The sequence below is a fragment of the Anolis sagrei genome, chromosome 7, assembly GCF_037176765.1.
Source record: "Anolis sagrei isolate rAnoSag1 chromosome 7, rAnoSag1.mat, whole genome shotgun sequence".
NCBI lineage: Eukaryota > Metazoa > Chordata > Lepidosauria > Squamata > Dactyloidae > Anolis > Anolis sagrei.
In genome coordinates this window covers 16,445,223-16,470,894 of record NC_090027.1, presented here as the reverse complement: position 1 = coordinate 16,470,894, position 25,672 = coordinate 16,445,223, and the positions used below count along the sequence as shown (strand labels likewise).

At 42.2% G+C, this 25,672-nt stretch overlaps 1 protein-coding gene across 1 annotated transcript in view; it reads left to right on the top strand.

Annotated features, from left to right (window-relative positions):
• The first annotated feature begins 220 nt into the window (after positions 1-220).
• The window catches only part of RETSAT (retinol saturase), a 73,104-nt gene continuing 47,652 nt past the window's right edge, over positions 221-25,672 (top strand). Inside the window, exons 1-2 of the mRNA XM_060786948.2 lie at positions 221-476; positions 20,040-20,222. Coding sequence (XP_060642931.2) covers positions 305-476; positions 20,040-20,222 — 355 coding nt within the window. The 5' untranslated portion in view covers positions 221-304. The remainder of the gene's footprint in view (positions 477-20,039; positions 20,223-25,672) is intronic.

Genomic DNA, 25,672 nt, shown 5'->3' with positions numbered 1-25,672 from the left:
TCGGGGTGAGAAGGGCGGGGTAAAAGAACCCCAAATAAATAAATAAATGATTCCAGGCGAGGTCAGCCAAGCCTAGTCCACCTTGCAGCGCTGCAAGTGGGCAGCGCCTGGAGAGGAAGGATGCTGAAGGTGGGCCACCTGGCGATGATGCCAAGGGAGGGCGGGCCTCGGCTCTTGCCCTTTAAGGGGCCGCCCACGAGGGAAAAGCACACGGAGGAGGAGGCGGGGGGAGACGTGCCTTGGGCGCCGGCTGCCGGGGCTCTTCCATTCACTCGCTCCTTGGCTCTGCCCGGAGGCAGTCGTCATGTGGCTCTACCTGCTCCTGGGCGCCTTGCTCCTGCTCCTCCTCCTCCTGGGCACCTTGCTGCTGGGCTTCCAGGGACAGCACTCCCGGAGCCCCTTCGAGGAGGACGCCCGCCGGCCCCCGGAGCCCCTCGTGACGGACAAGGAGGCGAGGAAGAGGGTCCTCAAGCAAGGTGAGCCAGGGAAGGAAGCAGGCAGGCAGGCAGGGAGGGAGGGAGGGATGCTGCCCAGGTGAGGCGCCCTTGCCCGCCTTCCTTTCACCTGTCCCCTAAAGCAGGTGGCCATCCTAGTATAGAACTTCCAGCCTGCGACACCTCAGGCATCACACTGCCCTGATCAACACACCTGCTACAGAAAGGATGCTGCCCACTCACACTCCTTTCCCTCCTTTCACCTTATTATTATTGCTGTTATTTGAAACACAACAAGATGAGTCCACAGCAGACCAGATCACTTTGCTGGCTGTTGTATTGGATCACGCGTTGGACACTTCCCAAGTTGTTATTATTATTATTATTATTATTATTATTTTACTGGCACAAAAGCACCGTATGTCACAGCAAACAAGACCTATATGCTGGATTTCGTATCACAAAATCACAAAATTATTATTATTAGGTCTTGTTTGTTTTCTAATAAACACATCCTAGACTCACAACTACTACAGACAAGAACTCACACCCATCTCATTGCTCCTTTTTTATTAGGAGGACTTGTTTGTATTCAAGACTAAAGAAAAAGAAAGTTAGGAGAGGGAAAAACCCAAAGACTATACCAAATTACAGGTGTTCATACCTGCTCTAATAAACACATCCTAGACACACAGCTACTATGGAAAGGAATTCAGACTGGTCTCATTGCTCCTTATTATTATTATAATTAGGAGGAGGACTCGTTTGTATTCAGAACTAAAGAAAAATAAAGTTAGAAGGGGAAAAAACCCAACAACTATACCAAATTACAGGTGTTCATACCTGCTTTATTAAACACATCCTAGACACATAACTACAGGGTTAGTCAAAATGCATAGGCCAATAAGCCATTCAATTGAATGGCTTATTGGCCTATGCATTTTGACTAACCCTGTACTATGGAAAGGAACTCGGGTTTGTCTCATTGCTCTTTATTATTATTATTATTATTATTATTAGGAGGAGGAGGAGGAGGACTCGTTTGTATATTCAGGACTAAAGAAAAATAAAGTTAGAAGGAAAAAACTCCAAAGACTATAGCAAATTGCAGGTGTTCATACGTGCTCTAATAAACACATCCTAGACACACTACTACGGAAGGAACTCAGACTCGTCTCATTGCTCATTATTATTATTATTATTATTAGGAGGAGGACTTGTTTGTATTTAGGACTAAGAAACATAAAGTTAGGAGGGGAAAAAATTCAAAGACTATTCCAAATTTTAGGTGTTTGTTCCTGCTCTAATAAACACATCCTAGACACATAACTACTATGGAAAGGAATTCAGACTGGTCTCATTGCTCCTTATTATTATTATTATTATTATTATTAGGAGGAGGACTCGTTTGTATTCAAGACTAAAGAAAAAGAAAGTTAGGAGGGGGAAAAACCCAACAACTATACCAAATTGCAGGTGTTCATTCCTGCTCTATTAAACACATCCTAGACACATAACTACTATGGAAAGGAACTCGGGCTTGTCTCATTGCTCCCTATTATTATTATTATTAGGAGGAGGACTCGTTTGTATTCTGGACTAAAGAAAAATAAAGTTAGGAGGGGGAAAAGACCCCAAGACTATACCAAATTTCAGGTGTACATACATATTCTAAGGAACACATCCTAGATACAAAACTACTATGGAAAGGAATTCAGACTGGTCTCATTGCTTCTTCTTCTTCTTCTTCTTCTTATTATTATTATTATTATTATTGTTATGACAAGAAAGAGGACTTGTTTGTATTCAGGACTAAAGAAAAATAAAATTAGGAAGTGAAAAAAAAAACCCAAAGACTACCAAATTACAGGTGTTCATACCTGGTCTAATAAACACATCCTAGACTCATCTCATTGCTCATTATTATTATTATTATTATTAGGAAGAGGAGGAGGAGGAGGACTTGTTTGTATTCAGGACCAAAGAAATAGAAAGTTATGAGGGGAAAAATTCAAAGACTATTCCAAATTGCAGGTGTTCATACCTGCTCTAATAATAACTACTATGGAAAGGAACTCAGGCTCGTCTCATTGCTCCTTATTATTATTATTATTATCATTATTATTAGGAGGACTTGTTTGTATTCAGGACTAAAGAAAAATAAAGTTAGGAGGGGGAAAAACCCCAAAACGATACCTAAGTTAAGGTGTTCATACCTGCGCTAATTATTTATTATTTATTTATTTGCAATATTTGTATACCATCCTTCTCAACCCCGAAGGGGAACTCAGGGTGGTTCACAGTGTTGGCGACAATTCAATGCCATTGATAAAACAGTATAAAACATTAAAATTGACCCTCCCCGAATAAACATTATTAAACACATCACATAAAATAACATCACCTACCACACAAAGACATAGCCATTAATAAACACCTCCTAGACACACAACTACTACGGAAAGGAAATCACACTTGTCTCATTGCTCCTTTTTATTATTATTAGGAGAGGAGCCACTGGGACCACCTGTACTCGTTTATCCCAGAGCCTATTATTAATTAATTATAAGTACTATTAATAATTATTATAAGCATTAGAGCCCCTGGTGGCGCAATGGGTTAAACTTTTGTGCCATCAGGAGTGATGACTGACAGGTTGGAGGTTTGAATCCAGGGAGAGCACGGATGAGCTCCCTCTGTAAGCTCCAGCTCCCCATGCGGGGACATGAGAGAAGCCTCCCACAAGTAGATAAAACATCAAACATCCAGGCATGCCCTTGGCAACATCCTTGCAGGCAGCCAATTCTCTCACACCAGAAGAGACTTGTAGTTTGTCAATTCACTCCTGACACGGAAAAAAATATATTAGGAGGGCTCGTTTGTATTCAGGATTAACCAGAGTGCAGGTGTTCATACCTGCTCTAATAAATACATCCCAGACACACAAATACTATGAAAAGAAACTCATACTTGTCTCATTGTTCATTGTTGTTGTTGTTGTTGTTATTATTATTATTATTATTATTATTTATTATTATTATTAGGAGGAGGAGGAGGACTTGTTTGTATTCAGGACTTAAAAAAATAAAGTTAGGAGGGGGAAAAACCAAAGATTATACCAAAGTCCAGGTGTTCATATGTGCTCTAATAAACACAGCCTAGACACACAGCTACTACGGAAAGGAACTCACACTCATCTCATTGCTCCTTATTATTAATATTATTAGGAGGAGTAGATGGTATTTAAGACGAAAGAAAAATAAAGTTAGGAGGGGAAAAAACCCAAATACTATACCAAAGAGCTGGTGTTCATCCTATAGAACACTCCACCGATAGCAAACGCACTGACCTAAAGCACACCTGCTCTAATAAATACATCCGAGACACACAACTACAGTAGAGTCTTGTTTATCCAGCCTTCGCTCATCTAATGTTCTGTATTATCCAACGCAGTCTGTCTCTCACCAAGATTCACAGTTGCTTCAATACATTATGATGTTTTGGTACTAAATTTGCAAATACAGTAATTACTACATAATGTTGCCATGTATTGAACAGCTTTTTCTGTCGATTTGTTGTAAAACATGATGTTTTGGTGCTTAATTTGTAAAATCATAATGTAATTTGACATTTAATAGGCTTTTCCTTAATCCCACCCTATCATCCAATATTTTTGCTTATCCAACGTTCTGCCCTCCCGTTTATGTTGGATAAGCAAGACTCTACTGTACTACGGAAACAAACTCACACTCATCTCCTTGCTCCTTATTATTATTACTAGCCGTCCCCTGTCACGCGTTGCTGTGGCCCAATCTGTGTGTATGTGTTTTGTATGTATATATATTTGTTTATATATGTATATTTGCATATGTGTGTGTGTGTGTGTTTGTATATATATATATATGGGTGTATATATGTGGATGTATATATTTGTGTATTTAGATGTGTACATGCATATTGTGTATATGTGTGTGCTTGTCTATATGCATATATATATGTATATATATATATGTATGTGTGTGTATATGTATGTATTTATGTGTGTTTGTGCATATATATACATGTGTTTATGAATGTGTGCATGTGCATATGTATATGAGTGTTTGTGTATATGTATATATGGTTATTGGGGAGCGGGTTAAGTCTGCTCTGCTGGGGTTTTGTGTGTGTTTGTGTTTAGGGGTGACGGACACTCGTTGGACTGTTAGGTGTATTGTGTCTAAATTTCGTGTCAATTCGTCCAGTGGTTTTTGAGTTATGTTAATCCCACAAACGAACATTACATTTTTATTTATATAGACTAGTTGTACCTGCCATGTATTGTTGTGGCCAAGCTTCCCTCCCTCTTTCTCTCCTTTCTTTCTCTCTTTCTTTCCTTCCTTCCCTCTTTTTCTTTCCCTTCTTCTTTCTTTTTTCTCTACCTGTTTCTTTTTTCACTTCCTTTGCTCTTTGGTTCCATCCTTCCTTGTCTCTTTCCTTTCTTTCCTCCCTCATTCCTTCTCTCCTTCCTTCCTTCTTTCACTTTCTTATTTCCTTCTCTCCTTCCTTCCTTCTCTATCTTTCTTTCTTTCTTTCCTTCTCTCCTTCTTTCTCTCTTTCTCTCCCCCCTTCTCTCCTTCCTTCCTTCCTTCCTTCTCTACTTTCTTTTTTTCCTTCTCTCCTTCCCTCCTTCTTTCCCTCTTTCTCTCCCCCTTCTCTCCTTCCTTCTCTACCTTTCTTTCTTTCATTCTCTCCTTCTCTCCTCCTTTCCCTCTTTCTCTTCCCTCCTTCTCTCCTTCCTTCCCCTTTTCTGTGTATGTGTTTTGTGTGTGCATATATGTGTATATATATGTGTGTATATGTGTATATATGTGTGTTTGTGTACATATGTAGTTTTGCGCATGCGTTGTAATTTTTTTTTTTGGCTTTTTAAGTCTCTTCTGCTGCATTTTCCAGTGTTTTTATGAGTGATGGTCACTCGTTGGCCTGATAGGTGTATTGTTTCCATATTTCGTGTCAATTTGTCCAGTGGTTTTTGAGTTATGTTCGAACTCAAACGAACATTACATTTTTATTTATATAGATTATTATTATTAGAACTCATTTTTATCCGGCACTAAATAAAATATTATTATTAGGTTTTATTCAGGACTAATGAAAAATAAAGTTAGAGAAAACACCCAAAGACTGTCCCAAAGAGTAGATGTTCACCAGATAGAAAACTGCTACATCTGAGAGTACGCTATCGAACACAACACTTGCTCTAATAAGCACATCCCGGACACTCAACTACTACAGAAACGAGCTCACACTCGAAACAAACTCACACTCGTCTCATTGCTCCTTTTAGTTATTATTAGGAGTCATTTTTATTCAGCACTAAAGAGGTGGGCAAGTTAGGGAGAAAAATAATAAAGACCATACCAAAGAGCAAATAAATAAATAAAGATCATACCAAAGAGCATGTGTTTATCAGACTGAAAACTGCTACATCTGAAAGAACGCCATTGAACACAAATGCACTGACCTAAGGCATACCTGCTCTAATAACTACTACGGAAATTATTCTATGAACTGTGCACTCATTGTCTTGGTGGTCCTTTTTCTTAGTAGTAGTAGTAATTTTTCTTCAAAACCAAAGAGGAAACGTTATATATAATCTAAAACAGTTACAACTAAGAGAACTCCGTCAAACACAAACCTAAGGCATATGTTAACACGTTCTAGACACCCAACCACAATGAAAACTATTCTATGAACCTCACACTTATTATCTCACGCCTCCTTTTTATTATTACCATATTTCTCGCATTATAACACACCTAATTTCGGTACAACCATCACCAACAAAAATACATACGATTCTAAAATGCACCTGATTTTTATCTAGGGGAAAAGTGATTCTTACAATAAAATAAAAATGGCATTCATAGTAATTTTTATTCAGAACCAGAAATTTTATTCAGAACGCTTCTGGTGTGAGAGAATTGGCCATCTGCAAGGACGTTGCCCAGGAGACTCCTGGATGTTTTGATTTTTTACCATCCTTGTGGGAGGCTTCTCTCATGTCCCCGCATGAGGAGCTGGAGCTGACAGAGGGAGCTCATTAGTATTATTATTTCCTTCAGGCACTTGGTTTGCAATTTTCCTTAATGAAAATATGCCATTTTTAATCTTTGTGCAGACCACAAAAACCAAATTTTTGCAGTTTAATAAATAAAAGTTTCCCATGTTCTGTGATAGAACCAATTAGGAAATGACATTTACAATCTAGGAACAAAAATCATGTTGCATAGTGTAATGTAATAGGCTGCAGTAGAGTTTGACCCTCGTATCAGTGGGGGATAAGTTCCAAGACCATCCGCAATAGATACCTTTTTATTTTATAAATGATTTTTATTGATAGTTATACAAGGAAAATACAAAATAACAAGACTAGGAGATGTACAAACAAACATCAATTCGCTACCACACATCATATCAACAGCAAACAGCAAGAAAAAAATAAAACAGAGAAAATAAAAATAAAATTGTGACTTCCGTTCTTTTTCCTTCGCCTTTCCTTCCTTTTAATTGAAATATTTTAAAAAAATTATCTCCAAACATTCTATTTATCTTATCAACCTTATATTCATTCAATGTTCTGCAATAGATACTTGAAACTGTGGATAATAGTGAACCCTATTTTTTTTTTTTTACTATTTTGGAGCCAGAGGCATACTATAAAATCAGACCGGAGGCTCTAGAGCAGAGTTTTCCCAAACTGTGTGTTGCAGGCAACACATTAATGCAATGAGAAACCTCTGAGTCTATGTGAAATAAGTAATGCCACTGAAATGCTTGATGATGAAATACTCCACTTTGGCAGAAAAAATGAAATGCAAAGATACAGAATGGGTGACGCCTGGCTCGAGAGCAGTACCTGTGAAAAAGATCTTGGAGTCCTCGTGGACAACAAGTTAAACATGAGCCAACAATGTGATGTGGCGGCAAAAAAAGCCAATGGGATTTTGGCCTGCATCAATAGGAGCATAGTGTCTAGATCTAAGGAAGTAATGCTACCCCTCTATTCCGCTTTGGTTAGACCACACCTGGAATATTGTTTCCAATTCTGGGCACCACAATTCAAGAGAGATATTGACAAGCTGGAATGTGTCCAGAGGAGGGCGACTAAAATGATCAAGGGTCTGGAGAACAAGCCCTATGAGGAGCGGCTTAGGGAACTGGGCATGTTTAGCCTGAAGAAGAGAAGGCTGAGAGGAGATATGATAGCCATGTATAAATATGTGAGAGGAAGCCACAGGGAGGAGGGAGCAAGCTTGTTTTCTGCTTCCCTGGAGACTAGGATGCGGAACAATGGCTTCAAACTACAAGAGAGGAGATTCCATCTGAACATTAGGAAGAACTTCCTGACTGTGAGAGCCGTTCAACAGTGGAACTCTCTGCCCCGGAGTGTGGTAGAGGCTCCTTCTTTGGAAGCTTTTAAGCAGAGGCTGGATGGCCATCTGTCAGGGGTGCTTTGAATGCAATATTCCTGCTTCTTTGCAAGGGGTTGGACTGGATGACCCATGAGGTCTCTTCCAACTCTATGATTCTATCCTGCAGATCTTTTTTTTTTAAATGAAGCGTTTTTGTGAGCTATGTTGTGTGTGAATCTCACAAGGGTTTGTTTAACCTCTGGTTTGCTCATAAAACTGAATGTCTGTGTCCTGAAATGATGCGTGTCTAAAACGTGTGTCACCAACATGAAATGTTTGGAAAGATAGACAGTCACACAAACACTTTGGGGGAGGTATTTATTTTGAAGTATAGGTTATTCAACCCATGAATATTGAATCTGCACACAGGCAGTCTCTGAGTTACAAATATCTGAGTTACTCATAGTTAAGAATGGGGGCGAGACAACAGAAAGTGAGATAAATCTACGTGTTGAAAGGTAAATTAACTCATCAAAGAGTTATTGCCTCGTATCATGAGAAAAGGATAGGAGCCCCCTGTGGTGCAATGGGTTAAACCCTTGTGCTGGCAGCACTGAAGACTGACAGGTCGCAGGTTCGAATTCAGGGAAAGTGCGGATGAGCTCCCTCTGTCAGCTCCAGCTCCCCATATGGGCACACGAGAAAAGCCTTCCACAAAGATAGTAAAACATCCAAACATCCGGCCATCCCCTGGGCAACATCCTTGCAGATGGCCAATTCTCTCACACCAGAAGTGACTTGCAGTTTCTCAAGTTGGTCCTGACACAAAAGAATGGAAAAAGGGTCCTCAACTGAAGCTTTATCTCCAATCCTTGTTTCCACAATAAGCCAGATTTTTCAAAATCCAGTTCTCACAGGGACAGAAAGTGAGGTGAAAACTTCTGAATAGAGGCACAGACAGCAAAACAAATGTCTCAGTGGTGTTAACCCTTCCCTTTACTATCAAAAGCAACACACACACACGCGCGCGCACAGGGTTGGTGTTATGCTTTAAAAATGTACCTGTTTCAGCTTACATGCGGGGACATGAGAGAAGCCTCCCACAAGGATGATAAAACATCAAAAACATCCAGGTGTCCCCGGGCAACGTCCTTGCCAGACGGCCAATTCTCTCACACCAGAAGCAACTTGCAGTTTCTCAAGTTGCTCCTGACACGACAAAAAAAACCTTACATTTTAATTCAATTTAAGAAGAAACCTACAGAACCTATCTTAAAGCAACTTTACGATGACAAATGCAAGATACTCCACTTTGGCAGAAAAAAATGAAATACAAAGATACAGAATGGGGGACGATGCCTGGCTCGAGAGCAGTACGTGTGAAAAAGATCTTGGAGTCCTCGTGGACAACAAGTTAAACATGAGCCAACAATGTGATGTGGCGGCAAAAAAAGCCAATGGGATTTTGGCCTGCATCAATAGGAGCATAGTGTCTAGATCTAGGGAAGTCATGCTACCCCTCTATTCCGCTTTGGTTAGACCACACCTGGAATATTGTGTCCAATTCTGGGCACCACAATTCAAGAGAGATATCGACAAGCTGGAATGTGTCCAGAGGAGGGCGACTAAAATGATCAAGGGTCTGGAGAATAAGCCCTATGAGGAGCGGCTTAAGGAGCTGGGCATGTTTAGCCTGAAGAAGAGAAGGCTGAGAGGGGATATGATAGCCATGTATAAATATGTGAGAGGAAGCCACAGGGAGGAGGGAGCAAGCTTCCTTTCTGCTTCCCTGGAGACTAGAACGCAATGGAACAATGGCTTCAAACTACAAGAGAGGAGATTCCATCTGAACACGAGGAAGAACTTCCTGACTGTGAGAGCCGTTCAGCAGTGGAACTCTTTGCTCCGGAGTGTGGTGGAGGCTCCTTCTTTGGAAGCTTTTAAGCAGAGGCTGGATGGCCATCTGTCAGGGGTGATTTGAATGCAATATTCCTGCTTCTTGGCTGGGGGTTGGACTGGATTGCCCTTGAGGTCTCTTCCAACTCTTTGATTCTATGATTCTATGAACTTTAAAGCAACTTTTAATGTGAATATAAATGATTTTAATGTTTGTATATATTTATGGTTTTATGTCCCGCCATTGAATGTTTGCCGTATATATGTTGTGCTCTGCCTGAGTCCCCTGCGGGGTGAGAAGGGCGGAATATAAATGTTTTAAGGAAATAAATAAATAAATATTAACGTGGGTACTGCCTATACGTGAATTAGTCTTAACCATGCAAACCATGGGACCAAGCATTGTGTAATTGTTTAAATGATAATCATCATCATCATAACTTTATTTGTACCCCACCACCATCTCCTGAAAAAGACTCAGGGAGGCTTACAAAAGCACATAATAGTGCTATAAAACACGGAAAAGCAGAGGTAAAATTACACCAGCATATTAACAGTAAGAATCTCAATTAATATAAAACAATACATTACAAAAAATTAAATAAAAGACCAATCCCGATTTAAAAATAGTTTAAAAATAATGAAAAAAACACTGCAATAACCACCATTTAAATGATTAGTGCAACATCCCAGCCAAATCCCAATTTCAACCATTAAAGTGCCAGTGTCAATATTAAATTATTTTGTCTTTTAGGTTAGCTGATGTCTCAGTCATTTCATAGAATCATAGAATCAAAGAGTTGGAAGAGACCTCATGGGCCATCCAGTCCAACCCCCTGCCAAGAAGCAGGAATATTGCATTCAAATCACCCCTGACAGATGGCCATCCAGCCTCTGCTTAAAAGCTTCCAAAGAAGGAGCCTCCACCACACTCCGGGGCAGAGAGTTCCACTGCTGAACGGCTCTCACAGTCAGGAAGTTCTTCCTCGTGTTCAGATGGAATCTCCTCTCTTGTAGTTTGAAGCCATTGTTCCGCGTCCTAGTCTCCAAGGAAGCAGAAAACAAGCTTGCTCCCTCCTCCCTGTGGCTTCCTCTCACATATTTATACATGGCTATCATATCTCCTCTCAGCCTTCTCTTCTTCAGGCTAAACATGCCCAGTTCCCTAAGCCGCTCCTCATAGGGCTTGTTCTCCAGACCCTTGATCATTTTAGTCGCCCTCCTCTGGACACATTCCAGCTTGTCTTCCTAAAGAGTTATGTTTCCAGCTCCTTGCAGAAATATTGTAATGCAGGGTCAAACCTAATATCCCTGGGGAGGGCATTCTAAAGCCCAGGGGCCACCACCAAGAAGGCCCTCTCCCTTGTCCACACCAACCGTGTTTGTGACGGTGGCGGAAGCGAGAGGAAGGCCTCCCCAGCAGATCTTAGAGACCATGCCAGTTCATAGGGGAGATGCGGTCACGGAGAGAGGTTGGACCTGTATAGGGCTTTGTAGGTAATCACCTGGACTTAATAACCTGTTGGACTAGAATTCGGTGAGAGCAGAGTTTAAATCCCCACTCAGCCATGGAAACCCATTGCTTCAGCTTTCTGGGTAAATCTTGTCAAGAAAACACTATGATAGGATGACCATAAGCCAGAGCCAACTTGAAGGCGCATAACAAGAAGAAGCCGCATTGGAGATAAAAGAAGTCTTGTCAAGTTTGATTTTGCCCAAGTTTTCATGGAGAGGAACCCACTTCATCCACTACAAGTGTGCAGAAATGCCAAACAGAACATATCAGTATTTAAGGTGCCACAAGATTCTTATATGTCACTAGCTATCTCCTGCCATGTGTTGCTGTGGCTCAGTCTCATGAGCTAGAAAATAAAGTAATGAGAAAGTATTGGTTTCTAATATCTATATATATAAATTTGTTAGGGGCATCCAACGAGGAAACAAAACTCAAAAACCCCCCAACGAAACTTAACCAAAATTCCCATGCCCATAACACAACCCACAAGGTACAAACATATCTACTCAAAATGAAAAACAACACAACAACACACTCACAAAACGGCAAAACAACAAAACTCAAAAATCCCCCAACGAAACTTAACCAAAATTCCCATGCCCATAACACAACCCACAAGGTACAAACATATCTACTCAAAATGCAAAACAACACAACAACACACTCACAAAACGGCAAAACAACAAAACTCAACAATCCCCCAACGAAACTTAACCAAAATCCCCGTGCCCATAACACAACCCACAAGGTACAAACATATCTACTCAAAATGAAAAACAACACAACAACACACTCACACAACGGCAAAACAACAAAACTCAAAGTTTTACTATAGGCCACAGCAACGCGTGGCAGGGCACAGCTAGTATGTAATATCTTTATGCTTGTGGGGTAAAAGTATTTCTTATTGTTTCTTTGTCAGTGTTGATGTGGAGATGGTCTGGTTTGCCTACTCTGGAGCATGCAACATATAATTGTCCTTCTTTAGGAGTCCCTTTCAAATCTATGATACTATATTTCTGTGTGTGTTAATCATATATATCTATCTATCTCTATAGCTGGATGGCTCTTTGTCAGGAGGGCTTTGATTATGTTTTTTTGCCCTGGTGAAGGGAGTGGATGGCCTTAAGTATTTTCTGTTGGTCATAGGGGTTCTATGTGGGAAGTTTGGCCCAATTCTCTCATTTGTGGGGTTCAGAATGCTCTTTGATTGTAGGTGAACTATAAATCCCGGTAACTACAACTCCCAAATGTCAAGGTCTATTTCCCCCAAACTCCATCTGTGTTCATATTTGGGCATATGGAATATTTGAGCCAAGTTTGGTCCAGACCCATCATTGTTTGAGTCCATAGTGCTCTCTAGATGTAGGTGAACCACAACTCCCAAACTCAAGGCCAATGCCCACCAAACCCTTCTAGTGTTTTCTTTTGGTCATGGGAGTTTTGTGTGCCACATTTGATTCAATTCCATCATTGGAGATATGATAGCCATGTATAAATATGCGAGAGGAAGCCACAGGGAGGAGGGAGCAAGCTTGTTTTCTGCTTCCCTGGAGACTAGGACGCGGAACAATGGCTTCAAACTACAAGAGAGGAGATTCCATTTGAACATGAGGAAGAACTTCCTGACTGTGAGAGCCGTTCAGCAGTGGAACTCTCTGCTCCGGAGTGTGGTGGAGGCTCCTTCTTTGGAAGCTTTTAAACAGAGGCTGGATGGCCATCTGTCAGGGGTGATCTGAATGCAATATTCCTGCTTCTTGGCAGGGGGTTGGACTGGATGGCCCACGAGGTCTCTTCCAACTCTTTGATTCTATGATTCTATGGTGGAGTTCAGAATGCTCTTTGATTGTAGGTTAACTATAAGTCCCAGCAACTACAATTCCCAAGTGACAAAATCATTTTTTTTAGTGATGGTCACTCATTGAGTCGTTAGGCATATTCTGCCTGAATTTGGCATCAATTCGTCCAGTGGTTTTTTAATCCTGTTAATCCCACAAACGAACATTACATTTTTATTTATGTAGATCAGGGTGAATCTAAACAGAGAAGTTACGCAGTCACCCATCAAAATATATTGGGAACCTTTTCCATGTTGTCTTCCTTCAAGATTTTTTTTCTCCTGTTAAGAAATGTGGAAGAACACAAGGTGGGAAAACACAGAAGTTTACAGATAGAAATTTGGTAGAGAAAAGATTTGTCTGAGAGCATCCTTGCTCAGGCCACTGTCTTATGGCACTATTAGTAAAACTTTGTAAAGTGACCAGTTCACAGTGTAGAAACTTCAGGTGGAATTTGGAGAAGATTCTGGATGAAACTCAAAAGAATGCTTCAGTTTATCACCAGAGATTTGACTCAAGAATAATAGTTTTTTTAATTGTGCTGCATTATGTTAACTGGCTTACCTAATATGAATTGGTTGGAGTTATCCATGGCAGCTGGTGTTCATAACGGTCATTTCTCATACATTCTGCAAATCAGTTTCTCTCTGGTCTCCTGATCAACAATTCAAACCCAAGCATGCAGAGTATGTGAAATGTTATCCAAAATCTCCGCTAGCATTTCATGCATCTGACAAATTTCATTAAGTCTGTGAAACTTCCTGCTATGCTTAGAGGATTAAGGTTTAAGATATCACAGGATTGCTTATGGTTTTGTAGCAGTTTAAAAACCAATTTAAATGATGGCGGACATCCTTGACCCCACACTTAATGTATAGGACACAGTCACTCAGTGGGTAGATACTAGGCTTGGGCGGTTTTGTTCGTTAATTTCGTAATTCGTTATTAATTCGTATTTAAATTAGCTTACGATCCAATATTGAGCCATGCAGGACTACTGTGAGGAGTAATTAAAAATTGAAACAATTTTTCCAATTTATTTCGTATTGTTTCGTAATTGGTTCAAAATTGTTTCGAAATTGTTTCGTAATTGTTTCGTAATTATTTCCGTATGTCTGGTGCAAGTTTTAGAGTTGTTTTTTGTTTTATCAGTGATAAAAAATAAATTATCACACCAACAGTCAACAACAGAGGGAGAGGGAAGCTTCAGAAGTCCCCCCTGTCCCATTTGGAGGGTTTTTTAGCATATTGCGCAATTGCGTCCGCCATTAACGAATCGATTCGTAATTTTACGAAATTTTGTATATTTCGAACTTTTTTAAAGGAAAATTTCAGAATTCTTTAAAAAACAAAACGCAAGGGCCCCCCTAAAAACGAAACGAGTTTAGAACCAAATTTTTCCGTGGTTACCCTAGCCTAGTAGATACCTAGTCTTATTTGTTTCAATTTATTTATATTCTGCCTTTCTCCCAAAACTGGAATGTCAGGCAGCTAAAAAAATAAACAAGATTTACAAATACAATAATTATGAAGATTAAACCAATTGAAATGTTAAAAAAACAATAGTAATGATACACTGCTGACATCATAAACTGGACACAGACAGAACTGGACAATTTGGACAGAAAAACAAGAAAACTCATGACCATTCATAATTTACTACATCCTCGCAGTGATGTTGACCGGCTCTATCTTCCTAGAAAGTCTGGGGGCAGAGGACTTTTACAAGTCAAACAAGCAGTCGAAAAAGAAAAACACACCCTGGCAGAGTATGTCAAGGAAAGCCAAGAACCCGCTTTAATTGAAGTAAATAATCTGAAACTTCTCAAAGCACAGTAGACAAAGAGTCAGTACAAGAAAACTGCACTCCAAACCAGAGCTGACAACTGGCACAACAAAGCATTGCATGGGCAGTTCCTTGACAAAATTGAAGGAAAAGTTGATAAGGAGAAGACCTGGTGATGGCTCACAAATGGAACCCTGAAGAAGGAGAGAGAAGGCCTGATTCCTGCAGCCCAGAAGCAAGCCATCAGCACCAATGCCATTAAGGCCAGGATCGAAAAATCAGCGAATGACCCAAAATGCAGACTGCAAGGAAGCTGATGAAACCATGGACCATATCCTCAGCTGTTGCAAGAAAATTGCACAGACGGACTACAAACAGAGGCACAACTCTGTGGCCCAAATGATTCCCTGGAACTTATGCCACAAGTACCACCTACCAGCAGTAAAGAACTGGTGGGATCAATACCTGGAAAGGTAGTAGAAAATGAACACGCAAAAATACTGTGGGACTTTTGAATGCAGACTGACAAAGTTTTGGAACACAATACACCAGGCATCACGATTGTGGAAAAGTAATAAGTTTGGATTATTGATGTCACCATATCGGGTGACAGTCGCATTGAGAAAAAACTGTTATCAGGACCTTAAAATCGAACTGCAAAGGCTCTGGCATCAACCAGTCCAGGTGGTCCCAGTGGTAATCGGCACAGTGGGTGCTGTGCCAAAAGATCTTAGCTGCCATTTGGAAACAATAAACATAGACCAAATCACAATCTGTCAACTGCAAAAGGCCACCTTACTTGGATCTGTGCACATCATTCGAAAATTCATCACACAGTCCTAGATATTTGGGAAGTGTTTGACTTGAGATTTTGTGATAGGAAATCCAGCATAGAGATCTCGTTTGCTGTGACATATTGTGTTTTTGTGTCAGTAAAATAATAATAATACACTTTATTTATATTCCACCCTTCTCCCCTAGGGGACTCAGAGCAGATTACAGCATATACAGTAGACAGAGGCAAACATTCAATGCCCTACAAGCACATACAATGAGACAACCCAGCACAGACAAGTCAAAGGCTTCTCCTTTCATTTCCTGCTTCTGGAGGCAGTGCTTGTCTCTGGCTCTAGGGGAGGTGTTTTTCTCCATTTTCAAGCTGAGGAGCCTATGTTGTCACCTCCTGGTCTTGTGGCTGGCAAGATTGTTTGGAACATCTCTTAGCCTTTTCCCACCGAAGTGGTACCTATTGATCTACTCACATTGGCATGTTTTCGAATTGCTAGATTGGCAGGAGCTAGGGCTATCAGCAGGAGCTCACCCTGTCCTGCGAATTCATACTGCCCATCTTCAGGTCAGCAGTTCAGCAGCAGTTGTTATTTGGCAGCTGACATGCCTTCAATGTTGATTGAGATTATTTCCATGGTTGGTCCTGAAAATGTCAGTTGGTTGTTTTGCTTGCTTGTTTGCATGCTGCAAGTCGCTTCTGGTTGCTTCTGGATTGAGAGAATCAGCCGTTTTCGAAGACGTTGCCCAGGGGACACCCGGATGTTTTGCAATCCTGTGAGGAGGCTTCTCTCATGTCCCCCTTTACATTTAATCAACTGCCAAGCTTGCAAACTTTGTGTTTTGTCTGTTTGTTTTGTTCTGTTAGAGATGTAATACAATTGTCTGGTTGCCCCTGACATGATAGATAGATAGATAGATAGATAAGTTCAGCAGAATAAGGGTTTAACCCATTTTGCCATTTTATAAAAAGTATGTCTTTTTAGAACGCCATTGTATATAATGAGCACCAACAGAACGTGGTACCCACTAGGATGGGAAGGGCGTGGAACCAAACCCCAGCAAAGACTACCCTCTACCATTGTGGTCCTCTATAAATTGAACTTTTGTAATTTAATCTTTTTATATACCATTTCCATATTCCCCAATAATTTCATTTTGATTTAAATTGGTCTCAGTCCATTGTCCAAGTTAGAAGTCTTTGCATCAGTGACAACAAAGCTCTCAACTGAGAAAAGAAGGCACTGAATGCAAGAATGTGGGGGAATCATTCCTCTGGTAATGCAGTGGAAATAACATTATTTTAAAATACCTTATATAACAGACTTGTTATGACAGAGATGCTTTTATACCCTTCACTTGCTTTCAATCAATCCTCCCAATTAATTGGAAATATAGCCAGTAGGGAAGGTGTGTGTGCATCTGCATCAGTGACACCTATTTAAAATCGGAAACTCAAAATCTGTACTAACCGAAGTTGGCAGTTCTCACTGTGTGGCGGGTGATGCCTAAGGGCTTGAGGCTACCAATCAAGCCAAAACCAGTGACACATTATGACCTTCCTCATTTGTATTCCTTTCGTTATCTTGCATTTTTAAAGTAGACATTGTCTTAGTCACCGCGCGCACACTAGCTTTCAACTCTAACATACCTGCAACTGCACTTCCACATTGCAATACCATCGAAAAGACTGATTTAGCATAACAATCTGTCCTCTGTGAAATAACACAGACATGCCTGCCGGTGCGGCAGGTTTTTTTTTAACTTAATGCCTGTACGCACTTAGAAGAAGACCTATAAGCCACTCTAAACACCTTTGCAGAAGCATACGAGAAGTTCAGCCTCTCATTGAACACTGAGAAAACCAAAGTGCTCTTCCAGCATTCACCAGCCAATCCCTCTGCAATGTCAGAAATACAGCTTAAAGGTGTAACGTTAGAAAATGTTGACCATTTCCGCTCCCTTGGTATCCACCTCTCCACCAAAGTCAACACTGACACTGAAATGCAATACTGCCTGAGCTCTGCGAGTGCAGCGTTTTCCGAATGAAGCAGAGAGTTGTTGCAGGTTTTTTTGGGCTATATGGCCATGTTCTTGAGGCATTTCAAAACCTCAGGAGAAATGCCATTTCAAAATGCCGTTTCGAAATGCCTCTAGAACATGGCCATATAGCCCGAAAAAACCTACAATAATCCAGTGATTCCAGCCATGAAAGCCTTCGACAATACATTGAAGCAGAGAGTGTTTGAGGATCGGGACATTCTTAGGAATACCAAGGTGCTTGTTTATAAAGCTATTGTCCTCCCAATCCTGCTATATGCCTGCGAAACGCGGACTGTCTACAGATGTCACATGCAACTCCTGGAACGATTCCATCAGCGCTGCCTCCGGAAAATCCTGCAAATCTCTTGGGAACACAGGCAGAGAATAAGAAGGTCCTCCATTGTGCACGTGGCAGAGCTCAGTCTGCATTGTAATAGGTGGATTGTGGTTTGCTCTTCTCCACGCTCTCATGTCGTGGACTCCACTTTGCATCCCCATTTCGTAAGGTTGGCTCTGCATCTCGTGGGGATGGAATAGAATTAATAGGACCAAGAAAGGTGCAAAGCATGGCCCATAATGTATATATTCAAAGGACTACATAAGATGATACAGGTAGTTCAGATCTTTACAGTGGTCCATTAGTGTTGATGTCTGAAAACAATCAATCTGCTTATCAAAAGAAAGCTTCCAAACACTTTTTAAAAAAAGTTATATCTCATAAATGAAATAGAATCAGGGCATGGGAGGAGGATAGATTTAAATGAACAATGTACAGGGTGTGGCAGCATAACTTCCTTTTTTTAAAATGCACGCCATTCAGTTGGTTGAAGACATAGTGGAGCACTAGTGGTCTCATTCGAGAGGCGGGAGTATAAAGTTTTGTCCTGACACAGTTCAGTCTCCATCATGAGTTGGAACGGTGAGGAGTGGGCTTTTGCCGTTGAGGCCTACTTTTCGAGCGGATGTTCTGTGATCGCAACCCAGCGCACCTTTCAGAATCACTTTAATTTAGCTCCATTGGCCCCTGTCCTGGACCGGAAATAAATTGTGACGTGGGTAACTACATTCAGACAAACTGCAAGTGCGACAAGACGAAGAACTGGAGTCCCTCGGCCCATTAGATCACCTGAGAACACTGAGGCAATGAGAGCTTCAATGTTGCGATCACCACGGCGTTCTGCGCACAAACATGCGTCTGCCCTTGGATTTTCCGATCGTTCTGTGAGAAGAATTCTTCATGATGATCTTCATTTCCATCCTTACAAGATGGCGATTGTGCAGGAACTTTCTGAACGTGACTTCAATTCTCGGAGGAACACCTGTGAGGTTCTTCTCAAAGTCGTTCCTGAGGACGCTATTTTTTTTTTAGTGATGAAGCCCATTTTCATTTGTGTGGATCCGTCAACAAACAAAATATGCGCTACAGGGCTGACAACAATCCTCGAGAATTGCATCAAAGGCCTTTGCATTCACTGAAAATCACATTGTGGGGTGCAATTTCCTCAGCTGGAATTATTGGTCCCTGGTTCTTTGAGGAAAATGAAGTCGCAGTGACAGTGAATTCGGACCGCTATGTAAACATGTTACAGGAATTTTTTCCCCACGGCTAGATGGGTTGGACTTAGGGGACATTTGGTTCCAACAAGATGGTGCATCTGCACACACTTAAAGAGCATTGATGGCTGTTTTGAGGGAACACTTCTCATCTCCATTAGGGGGGATTTGGAGTGGCCGGCCCGCTCTCCAGATTTGGCCCCTTGTGATTTTTTTCTATGGGGTTTTTTGAAATCTCATGTTTATGGGAACTATCCAAGGACCCTACAAGATTTGAAGACCAGCATCCAGGAAGAAATTGCCAACATAACGCCTGCTATGCTGGCAAGAGTCATGACAAACATGGGAAATCGGTTTACTCAGTGTATGGAGAATGGGGGACGTCACCTACCTAATTTGATCTTCAGAACTACATAAAACAAAACTTTAGGTATGTGCCTACATTATAAAAAAAATTCTGATTCATACAATGGGTTTTATTAAGTTTTGAAATAAGGAAGTTATGCTGCTGTACCCTGTATTATGGTGTATCTTGCTCCTACCACACAATCTAATTTTGGATGAGATGGAGCAAACGAGGATAGCTAACAGGAAGAGGAGAGTCAAGGATTATAGCAACAGGATTACATTGGGAGGTTGGGGGTCAGGGAGACTGAATGGGAACGGGCAAGGATAACACCTTCCAGGTAATGTGTTTCTTCCGGTTTTCTCCCATAGTGTCCTAACAAGCCTGAGCTATGACATGTCCGACTGGAGTTGTTTATCATTGACTTTGTTCTTCCATTCCAGGCTTCTCCAGAGACAAAGTTCCTGACCATCTGGATGCTATTGTCATTGGAAGTGGATATGGAGGCCTGGCTGTAGCTGTGATGCTTTCTAAAGCTGGGAAGCGGGTTCTAGTCTTGGAACAACACGGGAAGGCAGGAGGCTGCTGCCATACCTTCAATGAGAAGGGTTATGAGTTTGATGTAGGTAAGATGGCATGAATACACTGGAAGCAGGACAGTGTACTTCTGACTTATACAAAATCTCAAAGAAGTTACTCCTTTGAACTATAGCCCCAGAATTCTCCCACTCGTGCAGCAATTGTAACAGGGAATTGTAAATAGTTCTTAATCTTGTTTATAACCAAAAGGAACTGTCCTAAGAATTAAAATAAATCTATGCCCAATTTTGCTCAAGAAATCCTGATTCTGTGAACTGCATAAATTAGAACCAAAGTAGATGGAACATCCACGTACTAATTTTATTATTTGATTTATCTATAGTATTTATATTCCGCCTTTCTCACCCCGCAGGGGATTCAGGGCGAATTACAATGTATATTTATTTATTTATTTATTTCAAAGTTTTATATACCGAGCTTCTCACCTCCTTTCTTCACAACCGTGGACAGCGAGTGGAGAGGGGAGGCCTGGTCTCTGAGAGGTCCCCTCTATCTTGTGGGTTTCCTCAGGGGGCCATTCTCTCCCCTCTGTTGTTTAACATCTATATGCAACCACTTGCTCAGCTGGTTCGAGGTTTTGGGCTTGAGTGTTATCAGTATGCCGATGACACTCAGCTGGTGCTGAAGATGGAAGGCCGACCGGACTCTGTACCCGATTGTTTCCATCAGTGCCTCGAGGCCGTTACTGGATGGCTGCGTGCCAGCAGGTTGAGGGTGAATCCAGCAAAGACGGAGATCCTATGGCTGGGTGGACCGGGCAGTGGGGACATCCATCTGCCCACCCTGGATGGCGAGGCGTTACGCCCGTCATCATTGGTAAAGAGTCTGGGAGTCCTTTTGGACCCTCTGCTGACAATGGAGGCCCAGGTCTCTGCCGTGAGCAAAACCGCCTTCTTTCACCTGCGGCAGGCTAGACGGCTAGCCCCCTACCTGTCCAGGGACGACCTAGCTACGGTGATCCAGGCCACGGTCATCTCAAGACTGGACTACTGTAACGCCCTCTACATTGGCCTCCCTCTGTCGGTGATTCGGAAGCTCAAGTTGGTACAAAACGCAGCTGCTCGGCTTCTTGCGGGAATTCCGATGAGATGCCACATAACCCCAATCTTACTACAGCTGCATTGGTTACCAATTGAGCACCGGATCACTTTCAAAGTGATGGTACTCACCTTTAAGGCCTTGCATAGTCTGGGGCCGATGTACTTGAGGGACCGCCTCACCCCCTACCAACCCCAGAGATCCCTCCGCTCTGAGGACCAAGATCTATTGGAAGTCCCCAGGGTCAAGACCTTGCGTCTAACAGCAACCAGACGTAGAGCCTTCACAGCAGTGGCGCCATCTGGAATGCTCTGCCACCTGAAGTTCGTGCCCTGCGGGACTTACCAGCTTTCCGCAGGGCATGTAAGACATACCTGTTCCGACAGGCTTTTAATGTTTGATACTGTTGTTTTTAAATTGTTTTAAATTGCTTTTAAACTTTGTTAGATTTTAGCTATTCTTGTAAGCCGCTCTGAGCCCCAGGGGAGTGGCGGCATATAAGTTTAAATAATAAATAAATAAATAAATAAATAAGAGGGACTCAGCCCGGTTTCCAACCATAAAAACACATACAATCGGTAAAATATCAAAATACACATTACAACAAAACATTAAAAAGCACATATATTTAAAACTACAGTGGTCAGTCGTCATACTAAAATCGAATATACACCGTCTTCCATCCAGATCACTGTCTCATTCTTCGAAGGCCTGTCTCCATCACCACGACTTCACCTGTTTCCTGAATGTCAGGATTGTTGGGGCAGTTCTAACCTTTGGCGGGAGAGAGTTCCAGAGTCGCGGGGCCACTACCGAGAAGGCCCTGTCCCTCGTCCCCTCCAGCCACGCTTGTGAGGCCGGCGGGACCGAGAGCAGGGCCCCTCCAGACGATCTTAGTAATCTTGATGGTTCGTAGGGGAGAATACGTTCGGAGAAGTAAACCGGGCCGGAGTCGTTTAGGTCTTTATAGGTTAACACCAGCACATTCAATGCCATAGACACAGAGGCAGTTTAACATTCCACTTTTCTTGAGGATATTCTGGCCACCAGGGGAGCTGTCCCTTCACCGACCATTTGTGACACTGATGAAGTACTTCCTCATTCTTTGCATGTTTGCTGGAGATTTTTATGACCTCATAAATTAGTTAGCTTTGCCTCTCCGCATAAGCAGTACCTAAATTTCCTACTTGACAGATGCAACTGTCTTTCAGGCTGCAAAGCAAGCTACACAAAATTGGTCGGAAGCTCACTCCAACCTGGGCTGGCTTCCAACTCATTACCTTTCAGTCAGTAGCGATCTTAATGCAGCTGACTCCCAGCCAGCTACGCCACAGTCCCGGTGCTAATAATAATGTATTCATTATTGCTTATATGTATAACTCAGTGCTTCCCAATCTTTTTTGATGAGGGACCACTTGACCAGGGACTTCTTTGACCTGGGGCCACTTTCACCAGGGGCCTCTCCCCAACATTAGTACCAAAAGGGTGACAAATCCATTTTTGTATTGTCGAAGGCTTTCATGGCTGGAATCACTAGGTTCTTGTACGTTTTTTCGGGCTATAGGGCCATGTTCTAGAGGCATTTCTCCTGACGTTTCGCCTGCATCTATGGCAAGCATCCTCAGAGGTAGTGAGGTCTGTTGGAATTAGGACAATGGGTTTATATATCTGTGGAATGACTGGGGTGGGGCAGAGAGCTCTCTGCTGAAGCTAGGTGTGAATATTTCAGCTGACCACCTTCATTAGCATTTGAAGGCCTGCCTGAGCCTGGGAAAATGTTCTGTTGAGAGGTGTTAAGATGTGCCTGGTTGTTTCCTCTCTGCTGTTTTCTGATTGGCTGCCACTGTGGTGCTATTTGCATATGGTCTCTGATTGGCCAGCTTCAACAGGAGCCCCTGGTGGAGAAAAGGGTTCATGACAGAAACGGGGACATGACAGAAGGAAATTTGCATAGTGTCTCTGATTGGCCAACCGCAATTCCAAGATTCCGAGATGACAAAGAGAGGAAAGGAAAAGGCCAGAGGGGGCTGAGTCAGACAATTACCAGTACAGATGAAACTTGGGACACAGAGCCCCCATGACCCACTCTACATCCTACTCCAGTTTGGAGAAGGATGGACCATGGATGATGGGACTTGCAGTACCATCACTCCCATTCTGAGACTGCTGTTAACCTCATCCAATGACTGATCAGGACCAGACTTGGCACATAGACCTCTCATGACTCACTTTATGTCCTGGTGTGTTTTGGCTGGGGATGGACCATGGATTATGGGACTTGCAGTACCTTTGCTCAATTCCTGAGACCACTGCAACCCTCATCCAATTACCAATAAATACCAAACTTGGCACACTGAGTCTCCTGGTGCGGTTTGGGGGAGGATGCACCATGGACGATGGGACTTGCAATACCTGCACTCCCTTCCTGAGACCATTACAACTGCCAACAGTGATGGATCAGGATCACAATACGCACAGAGAGCCCGCATGACCCACTCTACATCCTACTGTAGTCTGGAGAAGGATGAACCATGGATGATGGGACTTGCAGTACCATCACTCACGTTCTGAGACCGCTGTTAACCTCATGCAATGACTGATCAAGACCAAACTTGGCACACAGAGTCCCCATGGCCCACTCTACATCCTGGTGCACTTTCGAGGAGGACAGACCATGGATGATGGGACTTCAAGTACCTCCACTCCCTTCCCAAGACTGCTACAACCCTCATCTAATGTCTGATCAAGACCAAACTTGGCACACAGAGCCCCCGTGACCCACTCTACATCCCTATGCAGTTTAGAGGAGAGTTGACCATGGATGATGGGACTTGCAGTACCTTTACACACTTACTGAAACCACTGTGACCCTAATCCAATGATTGATAAATACTAAACTTTGCACACAGAGCCTCCATGACCCACTCTGCATCCTGCTGCAGTTTGAAGGAGGATGGACTTTGGATGATGGGACTTGCAGTACCTTCACTCACTTACTGAAACCACTGCCACCCTCATCCAGTGACTGATAAAGACCACACTTGGCACACAGAGCCCCCATGACCCACTCTATATCCTGCTGCTGTTTGGAGGAGGGTTCACCATGAATGAGGGGACTTCAAGTACCTTCACTCACTTCCTGAAAACCATGCAACCATCATCCAATGACCAATAAATACCACATAGAGAACCGCCATTACCCACTTTCTCTAATAACCCGGGCAGCAACGGGTCCCCAAGCTAGTTTTTAATAATCTAGAGCCATGGACCTTATTTTAGGTCTCACAGCCCACTGCGGCCCACAGGTTGGGAACCATTGATATAACCCAACTTTTCTCAAATAACTGAAGATGATATGAAAAGTTTCTCCATGATATGATCGTTGTAACAACCCTGTGAGATAAATCAGTTTTAGATTGACTTGCTCAAGGTCAACACATGGGTTTCATAGCTCACAGGGCACAGATTGCCTATTCCACACACTCTTACCCAGGCATGGGCAAACTTTGGCCCTCCAGGTGTTTTGGACTTCAACTCCCACAATTCCTGGCCTCAGGCCCCTTCCTTTTCCCCCTTAGCCACTTAAGCAACGAAAAGGGTTAACCTCCTTCTCTAGGTTGGCCCCAATCTGAGCAACCTAGCAAGTTTATCTTGCAAGCACTTGGTATTATCTATATAAATAAAAATGTAATGTTCGTTTGTGGGATTGACATAATTCAAAAGCCACTCAACCCAATGCTGCCAAATTTGCCCACAAGACACCTACTAACCCGAGGAGTGACCATCACTCAAAAAATTGATTTTGTCATTTGGGAGTTGTAGTTGCTGGGATTTATAGTTTACTTACAATCAAAGAGCATTCTGAATTCCACCAATGATGGAATTGAACCAAACGTGGCACACAGGACTCCCATGACCAACAGAAAACAATAGAAGGGTTTGGTGGGCATTGAGCTTGACAGAATTGGGGGAAACTTCCCACGCAGAACGCCCATGACCAACAGAAAATACTTAAGGCCATCCAGTCCAACTCCCTTCACCGGGGCAAGAAAATCAAAGCCCTCCTGATAAAGAGCCATCCAGCCAAAGATATAGACAGATATATATGATTCACACACAGAGAGATATGGTATCATAGATTTGAAAGGGACTCCTAAAGGAGGACAATTATATGTTGCATGTTCCAGAGTAGGCAAACCAGACAATCTCCACATCAACACTGACAAAGAAACAGCAAGTAATACTGTTTACCCACAAGCAGAAAGGAATTACATATATTATAAATCAACACCTCCTCATTGTTTTCCAGATCACCAGACTGGGCCACAGCAACGCATGGCAGGGGATGGCTAGTAAACAATATCATGAGATCTCATCTTGGACAAACCATATCAACAACATCTGACTTGTTCAGCCCAGAAAACTCACAGCAGTTCAT